The sequence below is a fragment of the Idiotropiscis lumnitzeri genome, chromosome 5 (genome assembly GCF_059441095.1).
Source record: "Idiotropiscis lumnitzeri isolate Australia: NSW breed Sydney's pygmy pipehorse chromosome 5, RoL_Ilum_1.0, whole genome shotgun sequence".
NCBI lineage: Eukaryota > Metazoa > Chordata > Actinopteri > Syngnathiformes > Syngnathidae > Idiotropiscis > Idiotropiscis lumnitzeri.
This window is the reverse complement of record NC_142395.1, coordinates 30,510,675-30,534,145: the sequence shown is the minus strand read 5'-3', so window position 1 is coordinate 30,534,145 and position 23,471 is coordinate 30,510,675. Positions and strand designations below refer to the sequence as shown.

Sequence of the window (23,471 nt, the reverse complement as noted above, 5' to 3'; positions counted from 1 at the left end):
CTTTATATTTGTGGCGACTGACAACTAAAGTAAGAATGTCAATGCTCAGAGGCAGTGTTATGGTTTTAACTTTTTACTGTGTCCAGTGTATGACAAATAAACATATCCAATTCCTTGCTTTGTAAAAAAAAACAATTTGTTTGTTTTCGTTTTAACCGCTTGATTGGTGGTAATTGATCATAAATTACTGACTAGTTTGAGCGACGCTGTACTTTTAAGAAATGTCGAAAAATGACAGCAAAACAACCGTCCAGCATGGTGCCGCTCAGTGGACCGTACCACATGCCACTTAAACGCAGGGAATTTTCTACCTCTACCACCGTCTCTGAAACACCTGACTTGTGATTGTGAAGCTTCTGAAGCACCTGCTTTAAATAAACTTCGGTTCATAAGAAATATAAACACATGACGAATGAATACAAAGTTTTGGAATTGCCTCGGAGCGGTCGCAACCTCCCCCGACCCCCATTGCAGAGGTGCAATAGTAGCGGACCGAGTTGAGGGGAGTGCCTGCCATTTTAACACAGTAACGGCTTGCTGTCACAATCTGTCAAATTAGGATAACTCGCCGCTTAAACTTTTAGATTTCAAAGTGTACAGCACAACATAACATTACATTAGCCGACCAACGTCCATCACGGCACCCGGTCTAAGACAAAACCAGTCAAACAAACTGTGGCGTAAAAGACGGGTAAGTTGCTCATTTCAAGTTGAGAAAGGCTTGTTGGGAGCTAGCGTGCTAGTCAACTAGCCTAGCCGATCTGAAGCTGCGTGTGCGCGCGCACTTGGCAGCTGACTGTCAAACTTGTTGGTCTTGGTTGGCTGACGCGAATGCTAACGTGACCACAATGCAACTAGTACGCGATGTGTGGCTTCTATGGCGTGAGGCTGGTGTCAAATGCGACCAGAAGGACCACTTCTGCTCACTGTTATTAAATTCCGTTCTGGTCACTATTTATATCAGAAAGGAAGGGCGCATGTGATGTCAGCTACTAAAGCGGAAAGGGCAAGTGTGTTCAAAATTGGAAACTTTATTGCACTTTGGCACGGTAACAGGGAGTAATTAGTGTATATAGGTGTGATCGGCCCGCAAGATTGTATCGGGGTCCTTCGGTGACCTGCTGAAGACGTCGCACTTTATAGTATATTTTTGTCATAGATTTATTTGCCTCCATGTTTGTCACCCCTGGTTGTTGTGTTTGTATGTTCTCAGTTACCAAATACTACTACTCATAAAAATAAAGTACATTTACTGCTACTTTTGCGAGGATCATCCTTCTGTGTCTTCCATCACCTGGGCACTAAACGCCATGCTCAAGTTACCACTGGGCCTGAGCACTGTTTCCGCTCGGAAGAGCTGGACAAAGTGGCTGCGGGTGGAGTGTAGTCTAAGATGTTGCAACCCGGCCCACCTTGGACATGTTATTGAAGACTTGAAAAGTTGTTCGGGGTTTTACTCCGTTCTTGTGTATGATTGCAATTAGTGTCCAATGTCTTCAGATGCCCTTTTGTTAACACACGTCACACACAAACCGATTCGCAGCCTCCCCCATCCGGCCGGAACTTGATTGTTGGCTGTCAGTGCTGCTAGTCTGGGGATTACGTGTTGACTGGGTTGACTGCCTCTTTTCATTCCCGCTGCCCACTGGGCCTTATCGCCATCAATCTGACACGCTGTTTATCTGACGCTGCAGCCAGATCTGCTGGCCTAGGAGAAACACTCACAAAGGCCACGGGTCATCAGCATTTTGATTGTGGCCATCATGCCCTCTGCCCCCTCCCTGGTCATCCCGCCAGCATCCCTGCTTTTTCCATCAGCTTTTTGGCTGCCTATGATGTTTCCTTGGCCTCATGTTCTGACTGTGGTCGTCCGCTGTCCGGGTTGTCCATGTGTAGTTGATCCAGTCGGTGTTTACCTCTCAGCAAGAAGCGTGTTTGTTGCCTTCCGACGGCTCATCCTTGTTTGTGTTCAGTTTTGCTTTCGCTGAAACAAGCCACCATGGCGTCTTTTAAACTGGATTTTCTCCCGGAGATGATGGTGGATCATTGCTCTTTGAATTCGAGTCCTGTGTGAGTCATCGTTGTCACTAATTCTTGCACTTGTACTGTTTGCTATTTGTTATGACTGCACTTACAACCATAAGTTTTTTTTGCGTGTGCAGGATATTTATTGATGATGTCTTATCTAAAATGTTGTGTTGGAGTCATTTTACCTCGTTATCAAGGTGAAAGAGGAAGACCTCTGGTTGGAACCACGTAGCTACTTACGCAACAGTTGAATGGATGTGATTGTGCAGCTCTTGGTTGTTGAAGACATTCCGCCTTAATTTAAAAGGCTAGACGTTCTTATCGGACTTAACTGAGAACAAAACATGACATGACCAAACAAGATTTCTGGTTGTATGTGTTCATTCTCAGTGACGTTCTAGGTCATGGTCATCTGCATAATTTAAAGGGAGGCAACTGGACTGCTCTTGTTTGTTGGCGATGTTTAGCCATTAATCCAAAAGGCTGGACCAGAACGTTTTACTGGAAACCAGCTAAGAATGAAACTCACAACCTGACATAACCGAATTTCAGGTTGTCTGTGTTGATCGTCAATATCGTTGTTTATTCCAACGTTTTTAATCATTGCGTGTGTAATAATCCTAATCGTAATTGAATTTTGATTAATTGCACAGCCGTATTTCTCGCGACAGTGGCAATATAATACAGGGCTCTAGATCAGTATTTCCCAATCCGTATTGTACCAAGGCACATATTTTACATTTAAAAAAGCTCACGGCAAACCACCAAACAGAAATATCGCCTAAAGTATCTACTGAGAAAAAAAAATAGACTCATCTTAATTTACTCCCAGATGGAAGATCTCGGCACTTTTTCGGGCTCTTTTTCATAGTTTGGCTGGTCCTGCAACTTTTACTCAGGTGTGACTTGTATTCAGACTAGAGCTTGGACTCACACCCAAAATTACCTCTCCCTAAAGATGTCGCTGACAGCAAACGAGTTCAGAGTAGATTTGAAACGTCCCTTTTCTGACGACGGAAATGTTTGGTAGTTAAAATGGCTTTTCCAAACTAGAATCCCGCGTCGCCAAAGTGTGGCCAAAGGTAGACGAATCCTGGTCGGTTGTCAATCCTTGTTGTGGCAGATGCTGCATGCTAATCTAGTGAGCTAGCTGCGGTGGTCGTCTCTTTGTTCGTTTGTTGCCTGTTCTGCCTGTCACTTTATGTCGCTGGAATAGATAGTTGAACAATGATAAACAATTTCTAAGCCTGTCAGTCTTTTTTTTTTTTGGACTTTGCAGTGGTAAGAAGATGAACGGGTCTCTGGACCACCCCGACCAACCGGATGTGGACGCCATCAAGATGTTCGTGGGCCAGATCCCGCGCTCGTGGTCCGAGGAGCAGCTGCGCGAGCTCTTTGAGCCGTACGGTGCCGTCTACGAAATCAACGTGCTCAGGGATCGCAGCCAGAACCCGCCACAGAGCAAAGGTGAGCCGGGTGTTCTGTGACGGACGCTCGTTTCCTTGTGGACAAACAGTTGTCATCTCCCTTTTCTGTACTTCCAGAGAGCCGCGGGCGTCATTCTAATTATTAATGACTCTTCCGACAGAGTCTTTGCTCTGCATCCGGGGTTGTAAGCGCGCACTAACTTTTCTTGTTTGTTGTCATCTTCACAATACTGGACTTCATAAGCTGGCAATGAAAAGTTGACTTGATGCTGCGGCATTGGCATCGAAGCGTGGAGAATCTGAGTAGGTAGCCAGGTTGAAGTGATTAAGAAACGGCAACAGTCCCCGTCGTAGCAATTTCTCGTTAGTTCTTGTTCCAATAAATCACGCGCAGAGCCTCGGAAGCGGCAGCTAGCGTTGCTAGCTTAGCTACGTCATGGTTTCGTCATCAAAAAACTTGGTTTAGCTCGTCATCGTCTCGTTATCATCATGAAAAAAAAGGAGGGGGGGGGGGCTTTAAGGAAATATTTTCATCATCGTTGACAAAAACAACACTGGTGGGCGCTGCACTCTCACTCTCGTCAACGCTGCTGAACACAAACAAGAGCGCATTCGCGAATGAACCGCTTGTCTGTGAGAGCTAACATCGGAGATTTCGGATGTAGTCCGAGACTGTTGATATCGGACGGATAGCCGGTACAAATATTGCATCGGGTTACTCCCAATGTAAAAGATAAAGATGTCCTTTATTAGTCCCACAATGGGGAAATTTGAAGTGTTACAGCAGCAAAGATTTAGATCACACAGAGTCGGCGGCGTAATGTAGCCGTTAATGTACAACATTAGCAGCAGACATTCATAAAAAGCATGCAAATATACACAGTATAAACGTACCTAGTGTAAGGAAACACTCCTAATGCCTGTCCATTAATGATAAAAACTACTGAATGATTGAAAATACTGCAATGATAAAAGTACTGTAATGGTAAAAGTATTGTAATAGTAAAAGTACTGCAACGATAGAAAAATACTGCAATGATGAAAGTATTGTAATAGTAAAAGTACCGCAATTATAGGAAATACAGCAATGATAAAAGTACTGTAATAGTGAACATCCTGCAGTGGTAGAAATACTACAGTGATGGAAGTATTGTAATAAGAATACTGTAATGGTAAACAAAATAGGATCACAAGTAAAAAATATTTTATATTTATACATTTTAAGCGTATTCCTTCTTCCAGAGGAGTCCATCTTTAGTTGTGTTATTTTGTATTGTTCTACATTTGCTGTGCAGTGGAATGTAATCGTTTGAAATGAATTAAAAAAAAAAAAAGTATGTGAATAAAATGTTGAACTACAGTATAATCGCCTTTTTTGTCATTACCAGTGCTTTAAAACTAGCAATTTAACAGCAACGTGAAGTCACTTTTCAATCAAAATGCTTTCAAATGGCGTGCATTTGTTTATATGGTTCCTAAAATGTCGCTAACGGTTCTAAATTGCCCTGCTGTGGTCATAATGTCGTGCAATCTGCAACTGAGCAAATATACGACATTTGTTGTCTTGCGGCAGGATGCTGTTTCATCACATACTACACTCGCAAGTCGGCCTTGGAAGCGCAGAACGCGCTTCACAACATGAAGATTCTTCCAGGGGTGAGTGGCTGCAGCATCTTTTGAGCTCGCCTTACACAGCCAGCCGGTTTCCATGGAAACAAGCATCCGGCCTTCTCTCGTGCAGCTCACTCATCTTGACATTCCACCTGAACGGTTTAGTAGTTAAAGAATTTGAACGGTTCTTACAAAAATATGGTCCAAAATTTTCAAGAGAATTAAGTACGCACATCAATGGAGTTGTTGTATGTTTTCTTTGTCCGTTCCAAATGTTCCCAACTCGCAGAAGAAAATGTCCCTGACCAGGATAAAACTTTTGGAAGGAGCTGAGTGGCCTTTTGTGATAGTTGAAGTGACGTTTAGCTGCTCTTTTTTTGGTTGCTCTGCTCAAATTTTACAGTCAATTTTTAAGGCAAAAATTCTGCATTTGGAGCCATTAAAAACAAATCCATGGGATTGATAGTAGTTGGTACGTGTGGGATCCACTGTTGCAGCAAAACGTGATCTTAGCTTAACTTGTTGACCATCAAGCAAAACGGATGCGTCTCATTAAGGTGGAAAATCGCTTAACTTTTTCACTATTTCAATCCAAAACGTGAAACCCTTGATTGTAATGTTTTGGGGTTTTTTTAATTTTTGAATAGAACCCCAAATTCACCATCTCAGAAAGTTAAAATCTGACTGAATGCTACATATTTTTTAAACCACAGACATAAGTATTTTCCTCCGTGTTTCCTAATTATATTAATGCTGCACTTTTTGAATGGAACGAAAGTGAATACGCTGTTTTTGTTTACGTATAATTCGGTTTTTGAAGTTTTTGTCTTCACCATTTTGTCCCAGTTTCTGTAGATTTGCTCGCATGCACGCACGCACACGAACACAGACACCCCCCCCACACACACACACACAATGCACGCACACTTTTAACTTGCCTATTCATTGCCTGGAATGTAATTGTCTTTGTTAGAAGCATGATCTAAATTGTGTACCTGCTTATCCATACTGTATTTATAAATCAGTTTAAAGAGCTGCACAAAGCAGAGATGAGCATTGACGTAGACTCTTTTTCCCTCCTCCAGATGCACCACCCCATCCAGATGAAGCCGGCTGACAGTGAAAAGAACAACGGTGAGAATTTATTGGCGAATCCAGCTCTTCATCATGATGTATTTCAGCTGTAATCGTCACTGCTGACGAGTGCCGGTGGTAAAACTAAAAGGAACGTGCACTTTGTGTGTGTGATGCAGCGGTGGAGGATAGAAAGCTGTTCATCGGCATGATTTCCAAGAAGTGTAACGAGAATGACGTGCGCTTGATGTTCTCGCCCTACGGACAAATCGAGGAGTGTCGAATACTTCGGGGCCCCGATGGACTGAGCCGAGGTGACGACAGTGTTCTTGTACACCGCAGACATCACACATGCAGGAATATGTATTCTGGAATCATAAGAAGTTGTCTTGTCGCACAATTCTACTAAGTAGGGCAGCGTAAGTCGGGTTTCCGCGCAGACTAATGTTACTGTAGTGTAGACTCACGTTGCAATATGTGTGAGCCAGGATCCAAGAGTTTGTAAGAGACAGAGAATGTCCCACATTTGAGATCATTTCACGCTTACAAAGGAGAAAAAGTGCATATATATGTATTATATATATATATATATATATACATACATACATACAGTGAAACCCCGGTTAAAGCGGTTAATGGGGACCGAGACCACCCGCGAAAACGGAAAATCCGCGAAGTAGCGGCGCCCCTTCAAAAATGCTTAAAAAAAACCTATACAGTATACCCCCATATAGAATACGGGTAGAGAGAGAGAGAGTGAAATTCATGTTATAACAAAAAAAAAAACCAAATTATTATTAAAACTTGTTATTTTTTTATTCCCCAGCCATTATTTTTGTATTTATTCAATTACTTCTTTTTGTATTTATTTAATTACTTCGACTTTTACCTGCTGGTACGCCGTCCGGTGTGCCCTGTGAAATGAAAGGTGGCATTCTTCATTTATTTATTTATTCATTTATTCATTCATAACTGACAGGCTCGTGCCCGGGCGGAAGAGGTGCTCCTCTTCGGCTTAACTGCCACGCACGCCGGACCTGCTCCCTCGAAGCGTGTCTCCGTTCGGTTGAACTCGGTTTCATTTCGCCCCGCTCGTGCCCCGGGCGGAAGGTGCTCCTCTTCGGCTTAACTGCCACGCACGCCGGCCGGAGCTCTGGTACGGCCCGAACCACGCGAAACGTCGCCCCCGATCGTTCCCGGGGGAACGTGCTCTTCTTCGTCCAATCTCCTCTTCGCCCGCGCTCTTCTTCGGCGCACGCCGGCCGTCTAACCGCTCCAGCGCCCCCTCGTGCCGCTCGGCGAAACTACAATGCCCCCGCGGAGCGGAGCGAATGGAGAGCCCCGATCGTGCCCGGGCAAAAAAGTTTTTAATTTTGGAATATTTTTTTTAGACCCGCGAAGCACTGAACCCGCGAAAGGTGAACCGCGAAGTAGCGGGGTTTCACTGTATATATATATATAATGTATATGTGTGTGTACACCTACATACGCACAAACAATCAAAAATTAAAATTCTTCATCTACTAATGTCCAAACTCTGGTGTTCACGTTTGTCCTGGTGTCAGTCCACTTCTGTTGTCGACACATGCATGTTTGTGTGTTTCAGGTTGCGCGTTTGTGACGTTCACAGCCAGACAGATGGCCCAAGCCGCTATCAAGTCCATGCACCAGTCCCAGACAATGGAGGTGAACAGCCAGCACACACGCATGCGCAAATGTTTGTTGTGTCACACAAATACAAAATGAGAACACTCGCGAGATCACTCGGGGGTGGGGGTGGGGGGTTGGTCCGTGCAGAAAATAATGCAGACGTACTGATGTATATGTATATGTTTGGGGACCGCTGGAACGGATTCGTGTCATTTCAGTTCATTCCAATGGGGAAAATGGATTTGCTGCACAAGTAATTGAAGTTGCGAGCTCGGTCAGGAAACAAATGAAACTCAAAGCGGCTCCATATTTCCCCGTCTGCGTGTCGTGTTCAGGGCTGCTCGTCGCCCATCGTCGTGAAGTTTGCTGACACCCAGAAGGACAAGGAGCAGAAACGCATGGCACTTCAACTCCAGCAGCAGATGCAGCAACTCAGCGCCGCATCTATTTGGGGAAACTTGACGGGGCTGGGAAGTCTGGGGCCGCAGTACCTCGCGGTAAGTGTCTTGTAAGCTTCTTCTTTTTTGTCTTGTTGTCAAGGATGTTTCTATCAAAACAAGCCTGAACAAATGAATCAACCAGCCAAGATTGTCTGTCATTTACGCGCGGGGCAGCCCTCGAACTCCGAGGCGAAGCCGGCGTGTTCGACTGCACACGTGCTTTTTATTTGCATCAGCATAAGCAATTTGAATATGCGATACAGAATGGGAAACTTGACATTTGACTCCATCACACTCTTCCAGACTATTCTAATGGTTTCACATTACAAGACATCTTTTGGTGTATGGTGTAACAACAAGGGAAATGTTTTTTCATTTCAAAGCGTTACCTTCAAAATAAATTCATACAAAAACCAAATGGAAAAATCTGACGCTAATAACAAAAGTCCCCTTTAAACGGGCATTTATACTGTCAATGAAGAATATTCCTCACCATGGCGGTTTGACTTTGCTTTCCAATTTAAGACAGCAGACACACGGACGTTTTTTGCCGACTGATTCCAAAGTTGTAGCTCGCACACTTTTTTTTCGACGAGCTCAAGAAATAACGCAACATTTTTACTTACTCATCATCATCATCATGATTAAAAGCTTCCATGTACCCGCAGCAATGTTTTTTTTCCCGTGATTTTCAAATCATTCTGATGGAATAAAAAGGATTACGGCACCAGACGGCATGTCACTTGCAGCAGTCATGTGACGTATGCTCGTTCAGCTTTATTGACACCACAGTTGGAGTTTCCTGTTCAACTCAACACACAAGAAAAATCCATATTTCAAGACAAGAAATAGCTCAAATTAAATAGGTGGTTTTCAATTCGATTTGGTTTTTCTTGATGCTAACACTCGATAGAAATCCGTAGCATGGGACATAACAGGAGAGAGAAACATTCGAATGGCAAAACTTTACTCTCAAAGTCTGTAGGAATGTGTACAGGCGGCTCATGTAATAATAATATTCCCTTTATTAGTCCCACAATGGGGAAATTGGAGATTGGAACCCAGGCCTCCTAGGGAGACTGGGTCCTGAACGCGGCGCCTTAGACCACTCGGCCATCCTGGCCATGTAGCAATAGTCACGGGCGTATATTCTTCGTTATCTGCGAAAAACGAGAATAAAAAGACAACTTTATTTGTCTTGCGCATTCGACGACACTTAAACGGCGCTAATTCAATAACCAAGATAGCGGAAGCAGAAAAATTGATGATACGAGCACATATACATTCAACACCAGATGTCACACGAAAGAAGTGGATCCCACAAACGCAGACGAGGATAAAGTTGGGAGCAAATTTATTTACAGAACAATTAGCGGTCGACAAATTCCAACAACAGCCGAAAACCAAATAACAAAAATCGCTTGCAACAAACAAACGTGCACGATTAAACAAACTCCAAATACTATACACTGAAACCGTCACTGAGACACAAACACGCACGCAAGCGAGGTCGAATAAATCTGGCAGGGAACTGTCGACGCCGCAGTCCTTCTGTACTCCCCCGATAGCGAAGTGCAACAGGTGCCCTCCGATTCCGATGACGACCGAAACAAAATGGCGGCGGAAAGGAGCAGAAGAGTGAACCGCCTCAAGTTGCGTCGAAAGCCACAGAATAAAAAACAAGTTTCAAAAGTGGACATTAAGGGGGCTAGCCTAACATTCCAGGGGGAAAGGTTCAAACGTTTTTTCTTTTTCTTCATGTAAGCAGAAGAGGCGAAAGCATTCGCAGCAAGAATTGACTTTGTTTTGGATTTTAATAGCGACATTTTTCCTGGTTGTTCGTTGAAGGAGAAAATCGTTTATTTTTCATGACACCACCTGGAAAGCGCTTTGTTCCAGCTCCTGCTGTTGAGAAATGGTCCATCGAAATCCAGTTGGATTGCATTGATGCAGTTTATCACAACGTATCAGGCTTGGGAAGGATTCTTTCTGGCTGCGGTGGCCAATGATGGACTGCCTGTGACTGTGGTGTGTTGCAGATTTACTTACAACTGCTGCAGCAGTCAGCCTCCACGGGGAACGCACTCAGCAACCTGCACCCCAATTCAGGTACGTCGCATCACACACCAGCACGGAAGTGCACTGCTTTTTGGCACACGTGTAGCAATGCCAATTTTGACATATCTAGTCCACAAACTGGGCTACTACGCAACTGTCATGACGAATCGGATCGGACCTCCAAATTGCAACGCTCCTTTGGGATGAACCCGATAGAACGTGGTGGCGGGGAAAAAAAGCAAACTACAACTGCCACACAGTTAGGCGACTTTCTGCAATGGAGTTGAGAAGACCTTTCTGAAGAATATTTGATTTGCGTTGTCAAAACAATGCCAGGTGTTGTATTCAGCTGTCGTATCTGCCCAAGGTGACGACGACGAGTCAAATGTTGATATTGAATGAGCTTTCAACACATGTCCACATGGATGGCATCCTGTGATTGATGATGCGCATGTGCGTGCACGAGTGCGTGCGCGTGTGCGTGTGTGTGTGCATGCACATCAGGTCTTAATGCCATGCAGAACTTGGCCGCCTTGGCAGCAGCGACCGCCGGCCAGGCCTCGGCACCCGGCTCCAGTGCCATGACTGCATCGAGTAGTCCGCTAAGTGCGCTCACAAGCTCAGGTAAAAGTCTGTTGCCGAATGTTTGATTTGTGCCTGGACAGGAGACTTGACAAAGATGGCGTTTTCCCGTTTTAAACGACTGTCGCATCACTTGGCCAGTTGTTCCGGCAAAGCACTTAAATCCCAAGCGTGCCATCAGAATCAAAACATTCAGTGCCGAGGTGGAGTTGGATTTGGTCGTGCTCTGATACGCAAAAGTCGCTGGCCGTTTGAATGGAATGGTAACGTGTCAAACCAGCGGCAGAGGATAGCGGTGCACCATTGATTGAAAATCCCGGTCAATCTGAAGCCTACGTTCAAACAGGGAGCATATTCATGTTGAGTGATCGCAAAGTTACTATGTGTGTGTCATAAACGAAAAGTTTGGAAATTGACGAGGTGGTGACATAACAGACCCTAATTACTGACGGAACCAGCCTTGGTGAGTTGGCATCACTCTAGTGCTTATGTTTGACGTCAAAGGCTTTGCGTTAACGACTTGAACAGTGAAAGAGGACGCTGTTCAAAACGTGGAGGTGTCACCAAAGAAAACACAAAATTGCCTCATTTTTGCTTACCCAAAAGCTATTTTTCTCTGGATTTTGCCAAATGCGGCCGGACTGCTTCAAACTTACTTGTGTTCCACTCCTCCTATATTAGGAGAGAACGGAAGACGGTGGAATATTTTTTTTCGAGTTTATTTGGTCGATTTTTAGGCGACGGTAGCTGTGGCTTGAAAGCATCTGTCACCGAAATGCAATCCTCTCTTTTTGGCCAGCTGCCTCTTCCTTGACGTTTCTGTAGCGCAATAAAAAAAGTAAATCCCCCAAAAAACAATCCATTGTGTTGCTTGGGTGAGGAGTCCCAAGCGCCGATGCTGGGTCGCAGTTCATTTTGCATGAGGAGAATTTGAAATAATCATTTCTTTTGAACTCTGAACGCTGTCGTGAAAACTAAACTTGCCTTACCTCGCCTCTTCTCACGCTATTCTCACCGCGTTTGTTGTCTCAGGCTCGTCGCCCACCTCCGGCAGCGTGTCATCCGTCAACCCTCTGGGAACGCTGCAGTCGCTGGCCGCCAGCACGGGCGCCGGCCCCGGCCTCAACATGGGCTCGCTCGCAGGTACCGCATCCCGCCGCGCATCTGGCCCGTCTGCAGCGCGGCTCACTGAACGATTGGCGGGCTCGCCTGGCGCAGGAATGGCTGCTCTGAATGGCGGCCTGGGGTCGGGAGGCCTGTCTAACGGCTCCGGCGGCACCATGGAGGCGCTGAGTCAGGCGTACTCGGGAATCCAGCAGTACGCCGCCGCCGCCGCCGCGTTGCCGGGACTCTACAACCAGAGCCTGCTGTCGCAACAGAGCGTTTCGGCCGCGGGCAGCCAAAAGGAAGGTGAGCTCTCCGGTTTGGAGGGCCGTTACAATTTGACGTTCAGTTTGGATGCCAGATTTAAAAAAACACATTAAAGCACAACACGCTTTGGCTTTATCGTATGCATCCTGGCACCGAGATGCCACGGGAAGGTGCCTCGCATCAACTTGATAGCAGACATCGGATACAGGAGATGTTTTTCTGATGTTCCCTCAAAACATCTGCTGTCAGGGGAATTTGGAATTTGAAACTATGCATTGTGAAGGTGCTCACCCAGCTGTCCAAGTCGTTCATGGGAAGGAAATGAAATTTTCCCTACATTGACGTCCAAATTGCTCATTGGTATTTCATGTGCACGTCATGCAAACGAGCTTTTTGTTTTCCCGTGCCGACTGACTGTACAGCAGAGATATTTTTTTTAAACAAGGCGCTCTTTTGTAGGTCCCGAAGGGGCCAACCTGTTCATTTATCATCTGCCTCAAGAGTTTGGCGACCAGGACCTGCTCCAGATGTTCATGCCCTTCGGCAACGTCATCTCAGCCAAGGTCTTCATTGACAAGCAGACCAACCTCAGCAAGTGTTTCGGTCAGTTGGCATCGCTGTCCGCAACGTGAAACCTGCAAATTTGGAATGCGTTCCACATTTCCTTTCCTGCTCATTGATAATTGATCATGCTACAAATGGTACGTTAGAGGTCTAGAAAGGAGAAATATCATGTGACTCAGGTGCAGAGACATATAATATATACATTACGTGTGACGTGAGAGAGAGGCATTTGACCCTATTTTGCCGATCGGTCCTCCGTCCACAACCTGGCCACCCTCCGCGCATGTTTGTGACAATAATCGTCCTCCATCCTTCATCCTTTTAAAGTGCTTCCGTCCTTGCATCCAAAATGTTTATTTTGGCAATTATGTCACATGATATGGATGGCTAGAAGTCATTGACGGCAATCTAGAGATCGTGTATGAGAGGTCACCGAGTATATTGTGATGTAAGCATTCTCCAAAAATGATGTCGAGGGAAGTGTCACCATCGGTTCCTTAGATGAAGTGTCCGATTGGGCCGTTCCGAGTGGCCCTTTGTAACCGAGAGCTTGTGGCCGTGTGCCTCCAGGCTTTGTGAGTTACGACAACCCGGTGTCGTCGCAGGCCGCCATCCAGTCCATGAACGGTTTCCAGATCGGCATGAAGCGGCTCAAGGTGCAGCTCAAGCGCTCCAAAAACGACAGCAAGCCGTACTGAAGCCGCTCCGGTAAGTGGGGTGGCAAAGGTGTCCCCCACCGACCTCCGCCGGCGGACTGGACTCTTCCCGTGTTCTCGTTTGTGGTTCCTGCATTTTTGTTTTTTCCCGCCAGCGAGGACAACAAACTGCTGTTTTCTTTTGCATTCTTTTGTTTGCTGTGCTACCTTTGATAACTTGATTCTTACCACCTGTTGCACTTGGACAGCTCGGTGCCCAAATCATTTTTTTTTTCCCCTTTTCGTAAATGCACTTCACTTTCCCTCCTTGTTCTCCTCTGGAACGAATGTTGGAGTCCGGCCACCGATTTGTTCTTCTGCATTCAGTTCCATAGCCGTGTTGGGCATCCCTCCTGAGCCACTATGCACGACGAGTCGGCAATTTTGTCGGTAGCGCTGTCGTCCTATGTCATGACTGAGGATTCCTTCTCCTATATATTGTATATCGCGCAACTCGAAACAGCGATATCCTGTGATGTATTGCACGATACAGAACAAACATGTTCCCTTCCTCGGGTGTTGTTTGCATTTCAAGAGGAGACAAATTCACGCGTTGTGGCCTTAAACTGAATTCACAACATCTCGTCTGATCTTTCGAGACCCCAAAACTCGGATTCGCTATTTCGTGAAAAGAAAGAGTCGACACTCTTCTTTCACCAGCAAAGCAGTCAATAAGTGGAGTGAGTTGCGTTCACCTGTCAGGAATAAAAGACGTCGGATTTCCTGACAAAAGGTTTCGGCCGATTGAGTATCAAAACGGAGCCATAATGGAAATTTTGGGCCGATCACTGTGACATCACGCGTGCTGCACGCGAGACTGTTCATTTCTTACTCGTTTACCGCTCTATTTCGCTCAAAAATAAATCCAAAAATTAACGGCGGATGGCATCGCCAAGTATTGCCACAATTTAGCTAGCACTCCTCCCATCAGGTTTCATGTTCTTCCTTGTAGGAAGGAAAAGTGCAGCCTCTAGCCTCCAAAGCGACTTGGGTCACACCACGACGTCCGTCTCCGGAAAACATAACCGATTAGCTCCAAAATGTCTTTTCATTCTCTGAACAATTTGGGCCATCGTCCCGTGGCAAGCCTTGCCTTATTAATAAACATATGCATATTATCGCTTCCGAGCGTACCGCACACGCGACGTCACAGTGATCACGTGAGGCCATCAAATGAGGCTGCGCACGCATTATGTCGTCGTTTGGATACCCAATCGGCTTCACCCTTTTCCCGTGAAAACTGCACTTTTATTCTTTATACCCAAAAATACATTTCGACCGGTCTGTTCCTTTAATTGCCAGAGTCGCTGCGTTCAGAATCATTCACTCATTCCTTCTCACTAATTACTTGGATTTATTTACCGTAATTTCCGGACTCCTTTTGGGGAGAAAAACTAACAAACAACAACAACAAAAAAAAACTTCAAAACAAGCAGCAGCAGTTTTCCATGTTTTTCAAAATGAGTTGTTGACTGCATGTACAGAACAATTTTGTCCTGTGAATGCACAGAAAGGAACATCAACAGTGCCTCTTAACGCGGCAACAACTTTGCTCATTAAAACAGAACAGACCTAAGAGAGGAAAAAAAAAAAAATCAAGATTTATTTAGTGTATTTTCTGTACTCTAGAGCGCCCCTAGTGGTGAAAGAAAAATCCACAGAAAAGCTGCACCGTTGTATTAGCCGCATGCTTCAAAATCGAGGGAAAAAGTAGCGGCTTATCGTCCGGAAAATACGGTATTTGTTTGAATGAACCTTTTATTGGACAATATGGAGAGTAGGAAATGAGTGACTAATTCCCAAAACAATCCAAAAATCACCTCAACTGGGGTACACGAAGATTTTTATGAATTTTTTGAACATTTCAACGAATAGTTAGAGTGAAGCACGACACAGTGCAGCAGCCACATTAAAGCTTGTCTGCCACTAGGCCAAGACCGACCTGTAAAGATTGTACAAACGGAAGGAGAAAGGCAAGAAGCTTTACCATATTCGGCGCCTTGTTTCCGAGCAGATCAGGGAGGTAAAAGGACTCGACGCAAGATAATTGCCCGGGATCATCTTGAGTGACTTCCGATAATTTGGGCCTTTGCTAACTTTGATGGGAATCCCAATCAGAATCAGAATGTCCTTTATTGTCATTGTACTCCGAGTGCAAGGAGACAGATGATCCCCAATTTACAATCGTCGCTCTCCGTTGTTTTGCAAGGAGATCGAGGAGAAAATATGACTCAAGTACACACCTGGCGCCGCAGGATAATTGCTCAGGTTTATTGATAGAGACGTCTGATAATTGGCGCTTTTACCTCACTTTGGGCTAAAAATGTCTGCAATTTTTGGTATGCGTGTACCCTAGTTGCCAATTGTCGGCCCCTTCCAGATCGAGGGGGGAAAATGGCGCGTCACGCATTGCTCACCACGGGATCATTCCTGGGATCATCTTGAGAGACATCTGGTAATTGGACTTTCGCTGACTTTCATTGCAGGAGTGGGTGAAAAAGTTCCAATTTTGTTTTTTTTTCCTGCTAAGCCCAATTAAGGATTTGCCATTGAACATTTTCCATTGTCGACCCGATTGTCGCCATGTGTTCACTCCACTTTACCCAACAAGAAAGTCAGTCAAATTGAATTTGCTTCCACCGTATCTTACGTTGATTATCGTTGTATTGTGCCTTGCTGGAAAATCTACAGTCTATTCTTGATATATTTATAGTTGGACAAGAATCACTTCCACTGCGGTCACTCAGTGATTTTTCTTATATATATATCTATATATATATATATTAGTTGTGCTGTGCTGTGCTCCTTGAAGACACCCCAGCATGTGACGTCACCGTCCAACGTACAGTGCTTGTCCCCGCCCATCGCGCCTCTATGACGCCGCCACTTGTAGTTGTTTGCCTTCCTTCACTGGCCGGGTTGCTCCCTCAACTGCCACACGACTAACACACACACTTCAAAGAAGGTGTTTTTAATTTTTATTTATTTATTTATTTATTTTTCTAGCGTTTTTGATTGACTGATGCTCGCGTGACGTGCAGTTGTTGTGCATTTGTGTGTGTTGTGTTTGAGTGCTGCCGTGTGTGTCGCAATTTCGAAGTCGCGCCAAACCCGAGGCATGCCGGGTGGGGGGGGGGCAACATTTCATTGCAGCCACAGTATAATTGTTAGTCTGGCCACGCAAGAGAAAACACTGCAAAACCTCTGGTTGAGAATTCTCTCTTTCTTTCTTTCACTTTTTCCACAAAGCAAAAGTAAAAGTCCAATTTTCACAGGAATCATTTCATTACCATGATGAAATAATGTTATCTGATGATTGTATTCTGGATTTTGGTGGTCCAAATGAAATTTAAAAAAATACATCAATAAATGGCTCCATTGTCCCCCCCCCCAAAAAAGTCATTTTCATAATGTTGCCGTATTCCCAATAAAAAAATCTTTTGACTTTTGTAATATTAACTTCTTTTCTTGAAAAACTTTACTCTTTCAAAATGAAGCTTTTATTTCCAAAAGCTCTTTATTCTTGGAATACCACTTTTTTTGTGGGAAATTTTGATTTTTTTTTTTTATTCAAAGAAAAAACAATCAGACTTTTGTCTCAATAGTACAACTTTAAACTTTACTCTGGTAATATGACCACTGTATTCTTTTAATATGATGACTTTTTATATTTTATACGCTTTGAGACAAGTTTCTGTCAGGGGAATTGAATATGAGCGAGAGATGCCGTTATTTGGATTGAAGGATCAAAGAAAAAAAGTCTTTAAATGCACGTGAATTCTGAGGTTTTACTCAAGTCAATTTCTTCACGAGCTTCATAGAAAATCAAGTTGAAAAATGTGATTAATGGTAATTGATGATGCAAAGTTGTGCGATTAATTTGTTTATAAAATGGAATTGCGTGACTGCAGTACAACAAATGCAAATTTATCACGTCAATTTGCAACCTTTTTAAATGCTAATTTGTGGCCACTAGATACCAATTGGTGGTGTGTGTTATAACTATTTTGCGGCCAAAAATGTGCATTTTGTGCGCATGCAATGTATTTTCATGGACACAATTACAGATAAATATGCTTCAAAATATGCTTGGCTGCCAGGATGGCCGAGTGGTCTAAGGCGCCGCGTTCAGGACCCAGTCTCCCCAGGAGGCCTGGGTTCGAATCTCAAATTTCCCCATTGTGGGACTAATAAAGGGAATATTATTATTATTATTATTATGTTGTGGCCACAAATGAACCCCCCCCCCCCCCACCCCCCACACACACACACACTTTTCATATCCAGGGTGGCGTAAACTAAAGGATGTCCAAACAAATCAAACTTTTTGAGAAAAGGAGTGCTGATTCTCTTGTGTGGCATTTGTGAATGAATGCTAAGCTAGGTTAGCAGCTGGTGAGGCGTGGTTAGCCGACGCTGCGTTTATCTGTCGCTCTCTTTTTAGGATGCATGTTTTTATATCTGCACTGAGGTTCTGGACAAACATGTCAACTGCTTTGTATTTAGTTCTGGAAAATGCCAAATAAACTGGTGCCAAACGTTTTACTCAATCACAACATTTATTTCACTGACTCCTCGCGCATGCACACACGCACATTATTTCAGGAGACGCGTACGCTGCAACCTCAAAGGGGGGATTTTCTGAAAAAAATATTTCAAGTTCCTCTGTGTAAAGGACTTGTGGATGTCAATATTTTGTTCAAATATATAGTTCGACGATGATGATCAATCTGTCTTTTTTTTTTTGATTAATCCAACAATTTCCTTCCCTTTATTGAGACACAAGACATGATATCAAATTAGCAGTGCACTACATGCAACAACCAAAAATGTATTATGATTCAGTTACTGATTTGAGTATGTATGCAAATGTCTTCTTGTGGGAAAACACAAAGCTAACGAGTCTGCTGTCATGAAGGCTGACATAAATCTCAGTGGTGGGCGGTCAAGGCCTTCTCTGCTGGCCTAACATAATCAAGAAATCATGATCATATTCTTCACATGGTGAGAGTTTTTATCCAATCAGAATTCACATAGCTCTTGTTGCCCACAATCCCAGTAGCGCGCACTATTTGTCCGAAGCCTTCAGATACAATCTTGCGTGAGCTTTCAGATGTGATAGACGCATATAAAGCTGATGCAGTTTTATTGACAGAAAGTTGGTACATAAAACACTGGAATACTGAAGAAATTGTGATAAGAAAATGGGATCTCTTGCGTAGTCAATTTTATAATGTTAGGAAGACATCGAGGAAGAATCGACTTAAGACCTCATGGTGAGTACCCAACACTATCTCCTGGTACTCATGTGAGTAACCCATGAAAAATATGTGCAGTGAAAATTTTTTTGGATATATAATATATCTCTATATATATCTATATCTATATATATATATACAATGTATATATATCGAATCAAACTCTGCACTGTGAGGCCATCATGCGAACCATTCAACCAATTGTTGACGCCATTTTGTGTCCTAGTTGACACGGGTGGAAAGTGCTTTGTTACTGCTCCAGCTGTTGTGAAATGCGCTATAGAAATCAAGTTGTATTGTATTATATAAAATACTTAATGTAGTATTGATGGATTCATTTGGCTGGCAGGTGCCAAGCGAATAACGGGAGTCCGCTGTATTTTGAAAATGTCACTTTGGGTTACGACCTCATTTTGAAGGTACGTGGCGGAAGTGCTTGAGTGCGTGACGTCAGTCCTGCGTTTCTGTGCTGCGGGGCTGGTCGGAGAAACGGGAAATGACTCGATGTTGGACTGCGGCGACGGCGTCTGCCTTCATTGCGTCCAATTTGGTGTGCCAAGCATCAGCGACGAGTGCGCGCGCGCGGTGAGTGTCTTTTCACACTTTGCTCCTCATTTGAGCACATCACCGAGGCAAACTCTGATGGTCGGCTTGCCACAAACTCTCGACAAACAGAAGTGTGACGTCACGCCCCGTCCCCTGCACTTTTTTTTTGGCAAACTGCTGCGAGCTGACGTTTTCTGGAACGATTGTTTTTATTTTGTCGCTCCAAAGGACAAGAGTACGGAAGCAATTGAAAAAAAGGTACACAGTATTGCATTATAACGAGATGAAATTGACGCCATAACGTGGTGGTAAATTGAATTGTTCAGAGTTTCACGTTAAAGTGTTCATTTTCACTTCTGCATTGGGAGCAATAACTTCCGGTTGAGGTGAGGCTTTTTTGTGCGCGTGTTTGTGCGTGCGTGTTTGTGCGCGTGTGTGCGTGTGCGTGTGTGTCTTTTAAATCAAAGTTGCGAGCCATTTGAGTACGCTGCCCATTTGGAAATGTGTAAAATAAAGAAAAACATGTTTTAAAAAATCACTGCAAAGAAGACACGCATATCTATTTAGGGGTTCCCCATTCAGCTGAAGCGGAAAGAATGGCTTATTTTTTTCACTGCCCAATGCAGAAGTAAAACCAGCTACCATGTTTTAAAGGTGGACAAGATCCAAGCCAGCCCATTTTCACTGACAAACTCAGTTTCTATATTTTTTGATCAGGAAACTGAAATAATCTTAATTATCTATTAATTTTGGCGACTTTAGGAATTAAGTGACCGCTTGAAAAACAACTACTTTTAACGAGGAATATGGCCACGCCCCCACTCCGCTCTCTCCATGATCCCACAAGAGTCACTTCAGGGACCGATTACAAACTTCATTGGAAATCATTGCACTTTCATTGTTTAGAACGTCCAGAAAGGGTGACCAATTGGCACCAAAATTCATGTGGACATCCACACCTCTGACCACTTCAACATATCAGGGATGTTTGGAGGGGCCTGAAGACCATCTCAGGCCACGGACAACCAAACACCCAAAAAGGGGGGCGGGACCTTCAGTGGGCAAATGAGTTGAACCTATTTTTAAATAGGTTCGATCAGTGCTTTCAACACCATCCAGCCCACCCTATTGGGAGACAAGCTGGAGCAGGCGGGAGTGGCCCACCACCTCATCACATGGATCCACGACTACCTCACAAATCGGCCACAGTACGTGAGAACACAGGAATGTGTGTCTGACGTGCTCCTCTGCAGCACGGGAGCGCCGCAGGGAACTGTTCTGGCTCCCTTCCTGTTCACCCTCTACACCTCGGACTACAAATACAATTCCACAACCTGTCACCTGCAGAAGTTCTCTGATGACTCTGCGATTGTCGGCCTCATCACTGACGGAGACGATCGGGAGTACAGAGGGGTTACGCAGGGTTTTGTGGACTGGTGTCAGCAGAACCGCCTCCAAATCCACGCTGGGAAATCCAAAGAGCTGGTGGTGGATTTCCGCAAGCGTCGGCACTACGTGCTGCAAAGTGTTTTTAGCCCCTAATCATGCCTCCCAAGAAGGTCGGTGGAAGCAATAAAGATGCAACCAGCGAAAAAAGAAAAATAGTGCGTACAACTATCGCATTTAAGAAAGGAATCATAGCAAAATATGAAGGAGGTTTGCGAGTGTCTGATCTGGCGAGGGAATACAGCATGGCGAAATCTACGATCAGTACGATACTAAAGAATAAGGAGGCTGTGAAATCTAGTGATGTGGCTGTGACGTTAACGACACTGTCATGAACCACTTCCGAAAAGTGCTAAAAAGAAGGCAGAAGCGAGTGTCATTGGATAGATATTTTAAGAGAATAGAACATCCTGTAGCCGAGTCATCCGCAGCAAAGAGATTTGAACGTGAGAGCACCCCTCAGACAGAAGAGCTCCCCGAAGTTTTTATGGAAGGGGACTCTCCTTTCAGACAATAATTTTCCTTCCCCCCCCCCACACCGTCCACCTGCGCCTTCTGCTGACCAGCACAAAGGTAAAAAATGCTATTCATAATTCTTTTCTTTATCTTTTTTATTTTTTATTTTTACACGTTCATGTTAGCGTAATCTTTCGTACGGAAATGTATGCATAAAATAATGTATAAAATACTAAAAAGGTAAAAATTCAGGGTGTTGGAACGGATTAAAACGATTTACATTATTTGTAATGGGGAAAAATGGTTTCGGAGTTCGAACGATTCGCTTTTCGAACAAGGTTCTGGAACGGATTATGGTCGAGAACCGAGGTTCTACTGTATTAGTTTTTATATATAAGACGAGACGTAGCACTTCCTGTCCTCTAGAGGGCGTCGTCGTTGTCCGGGCACCGTTCGAACTTGCTTCTTTTGTGGCAGTGACAACATAACTTGTTTCTTTACTCTGCTTGACAAGTTTTGTTGTTATTTTTAGTGAAATGACTCACGGGTTCATGTGTGTGTTTGTAAACGCCAGTTTGGAACTATCTGGAATCCTGCATCAATTGCAAATAAAACAGGGTGTGATCTCCACTCCCGGTGGAAGTTGGGCCTCTTAAGTCAGGCTCGAAAGATGGCTGTCTTCAAAGAAATAAAAATGACACAAGGTCCAAGCACGGCAAAGAGTTTCTTGTAGTTGCTCATCCGACCTGCACAACGGTTGGCCACCGTGCCGGAGCCCCAAAACAGTTCCGGAAAAAACTTTTTTTTTTTTTTTTTTAAATAAAAATGAATAAGATAAAGCTTTTTGTGTGAGTGCATTTTTCCTCCACAACAATGAAAACTCAGTTACTGGATTTTCCTCCGCACTTTCCATGTCAATTTCATCATGAAAATTTCATGTCATATAATGAGTGCAGGGCGGCACGGTGGGCGACTGGTTAGCGCGATGGCCTCACAGTGAGAGACAGCATCGGGCGTGGGTTCGATCCCGGCTCCGGCCATCCTGTGTGGCGTTTGCATGTTCTCGCCGTGCTTGCGTGGGTTTCCTCCGGGTACTCCGGTTTCCACCCACATTCCAAAAACATGCATGGCAGGCCGATTGAACACTCGAAATTGCCCCTAGGTATGAGTGTGAGTGCGGATGGTTGTTTGTCTTCGTGTGCCCCGCAATTGGCTGGCAGCCCGTTCAGGGTGTCCCCCGCCTACTACCCGAAGATAGCTGGGATAGGCTCCCGCGACCCTAGTGAGGAGAAGCGGTACAGATGATGGATGGATAATGAGTGCAATTCTTAACAAAACGTTGCGTGCCGATATACTTTATGTCCACTCGGTGGTGCCGGAGAAACACATTTAAGGCTTCGACACATGAGTCAAACTAATTGCAAGAAAAGCCACCCACTTGTGTGTCCACAAGGAAGCGTGAGGTTTGGATTGTTTCAGTTTGCGCATCCCGTTGACAGATAGGCTTCCTTATGCACACAGTTCTGTGCGGTTTTTTTTTTCAATTTTATTTTAAGAACTTTTTTGAACATTGCAAATTACAAACACTTACAGAGGACAACACATACCCGGTAACAGCATGTCAACCAATATGGATATTTAAAATAAAACAAAAAAGGGGATCCATAAGTATAGAAAAAAAACAATTGAAGTCGGCATTTTCATTAGAAGAAAAAGGCAGCGCGTTTTGCGCAGTTAACGCACGCCATGCATCCGTCACGTGATTGTCTTAAAGCAGTACGCGCACCGACGCGGGAATTGCTGTGTTGCAGGATCCATCACTACTCACAAGTGTGTGTTAGTTGCACAGAAACTAAAAGTTTAAAACATTCTTCTATCGGAGCAAGACGATATCAAAGTATATTATATTGCAATCAAATTTAGTTTGGGAGAGATTTACGAATACGTGCCACGGATAGTGCAGATGGATCGCCACGTGTTTTGTTCGAGTGTAGTTGTAGTAGTAGTTTCGTATGGCTCCACCTCTATTTGTAGCTCCTCAATCCAATTTTGAGCCATTTCATAGAGGTGTGGGTCCGGGAGCGAAACAAAGTTTCGGTTCGGACGCCGGGTTTTGGATCATTCTTGGTTCCCCCGTATGGGTACTCTGCCACCGCACGACGACAACGTGATGATCCGGCGCGGCGGTGGAGTTGTAGTGACGCGAACAAACGTGAAACGCCGTTTTCCGCGCATGCGCGATTTGCATCGCGCAGGGGTCACACA

General features: G+C 44.4%; 1 protein-coding gene and 1 long non-coding RNA gene across 4 annotated transcripts; both read left to right on the top strand.

Annotated features, from left to right (window-relative positions):
* Positions 1-454: 454 nt before the first annotated feature.
* Positions 455-18,045, top strand: celf1 (cugbp, Elav-like family member 1). 3 transcript variants are annotated; one of them, XM_088296148.1, is made up of 13 exons: positions 455-691; positions 3,308-3,495; positions 5,029-5,111; positions 6,152-6,200; positions 6,320-6,454; positions 7,747-7,826; positions 8,126-8,287; positions 10,270-10,339; positions 10,793-10,912; positions 11,903-12,013; positions 12,089-12,280; positions 12,701-12,844; positions 13,376-18,045. In XM_088296148.1, the coding sequence occupies exons 2-13, from the start codon at positions 3,318-3,320 to the stop codon at positions 13,501-13,503; spliced, it is 1,452 nt and encodes a 483-aa protein (XP_088152274.1). In that variant the 5' UTR covers positions 455-691; positions 3,308-3,317; the 3' UTR covers positions 13,504-18,045. The 3 variants fall into 3 exon arrangements, with proteins under 3 accessions (XP_088152274.1, XP_088152273.1, XP_088152272.1); XM_088296147.1 differs by lacking the exon at positions 455-691 and adding an exon at positions 1,881-2,070 and having other exon boundaries at positions 13,411-18,045; XM_088296146.1 differs by lacking the exon at positions 455-691 and adding an exon at positions 1,882-2,070.
* A 1,179-nt stretch (positions 18,046-19,224) lies between these two features.
* Positions 19,225-21,834, top strand: LOC148337691 (uncharacterized). Its single transcript, XR_015843219.1, has 2 exons — positions 19,225-19,343; positions 20,067-21,834. It is a non-coding gene; the product is annotated as an uncharacterized LOC148337691 (long non-coding RNA).
* The last annotated feature ends 1,637 nt before the right edge of the window (positions 21,835-23,471 follow it).

Excerpts from the sequence above, each read along its gene's own strand:
- celf1 (XM_088296146.1), top strand. The coding sequence starts at position 2,000 with ATGGCGTCTTTTAAACTGGATTTTCTCCCGGAGATGATGGTGGATCAT. Across the intron at positions 3,496-5,028 it reads GAACCCGCCACAGAGCAAAG|GATGCTGTTTCATCACATAC; the intron begins GTGAGCCGGGTG and ends GTCTTGCGGCAG. Across the intron at positions 5,112-6,151 it reads ACATGAAGATTCTTCCAGGG|ATGCACCACCCCATCCAGAT; the intron begins GTGAGTGGCTGC and ends TCCCTCCTCCAG.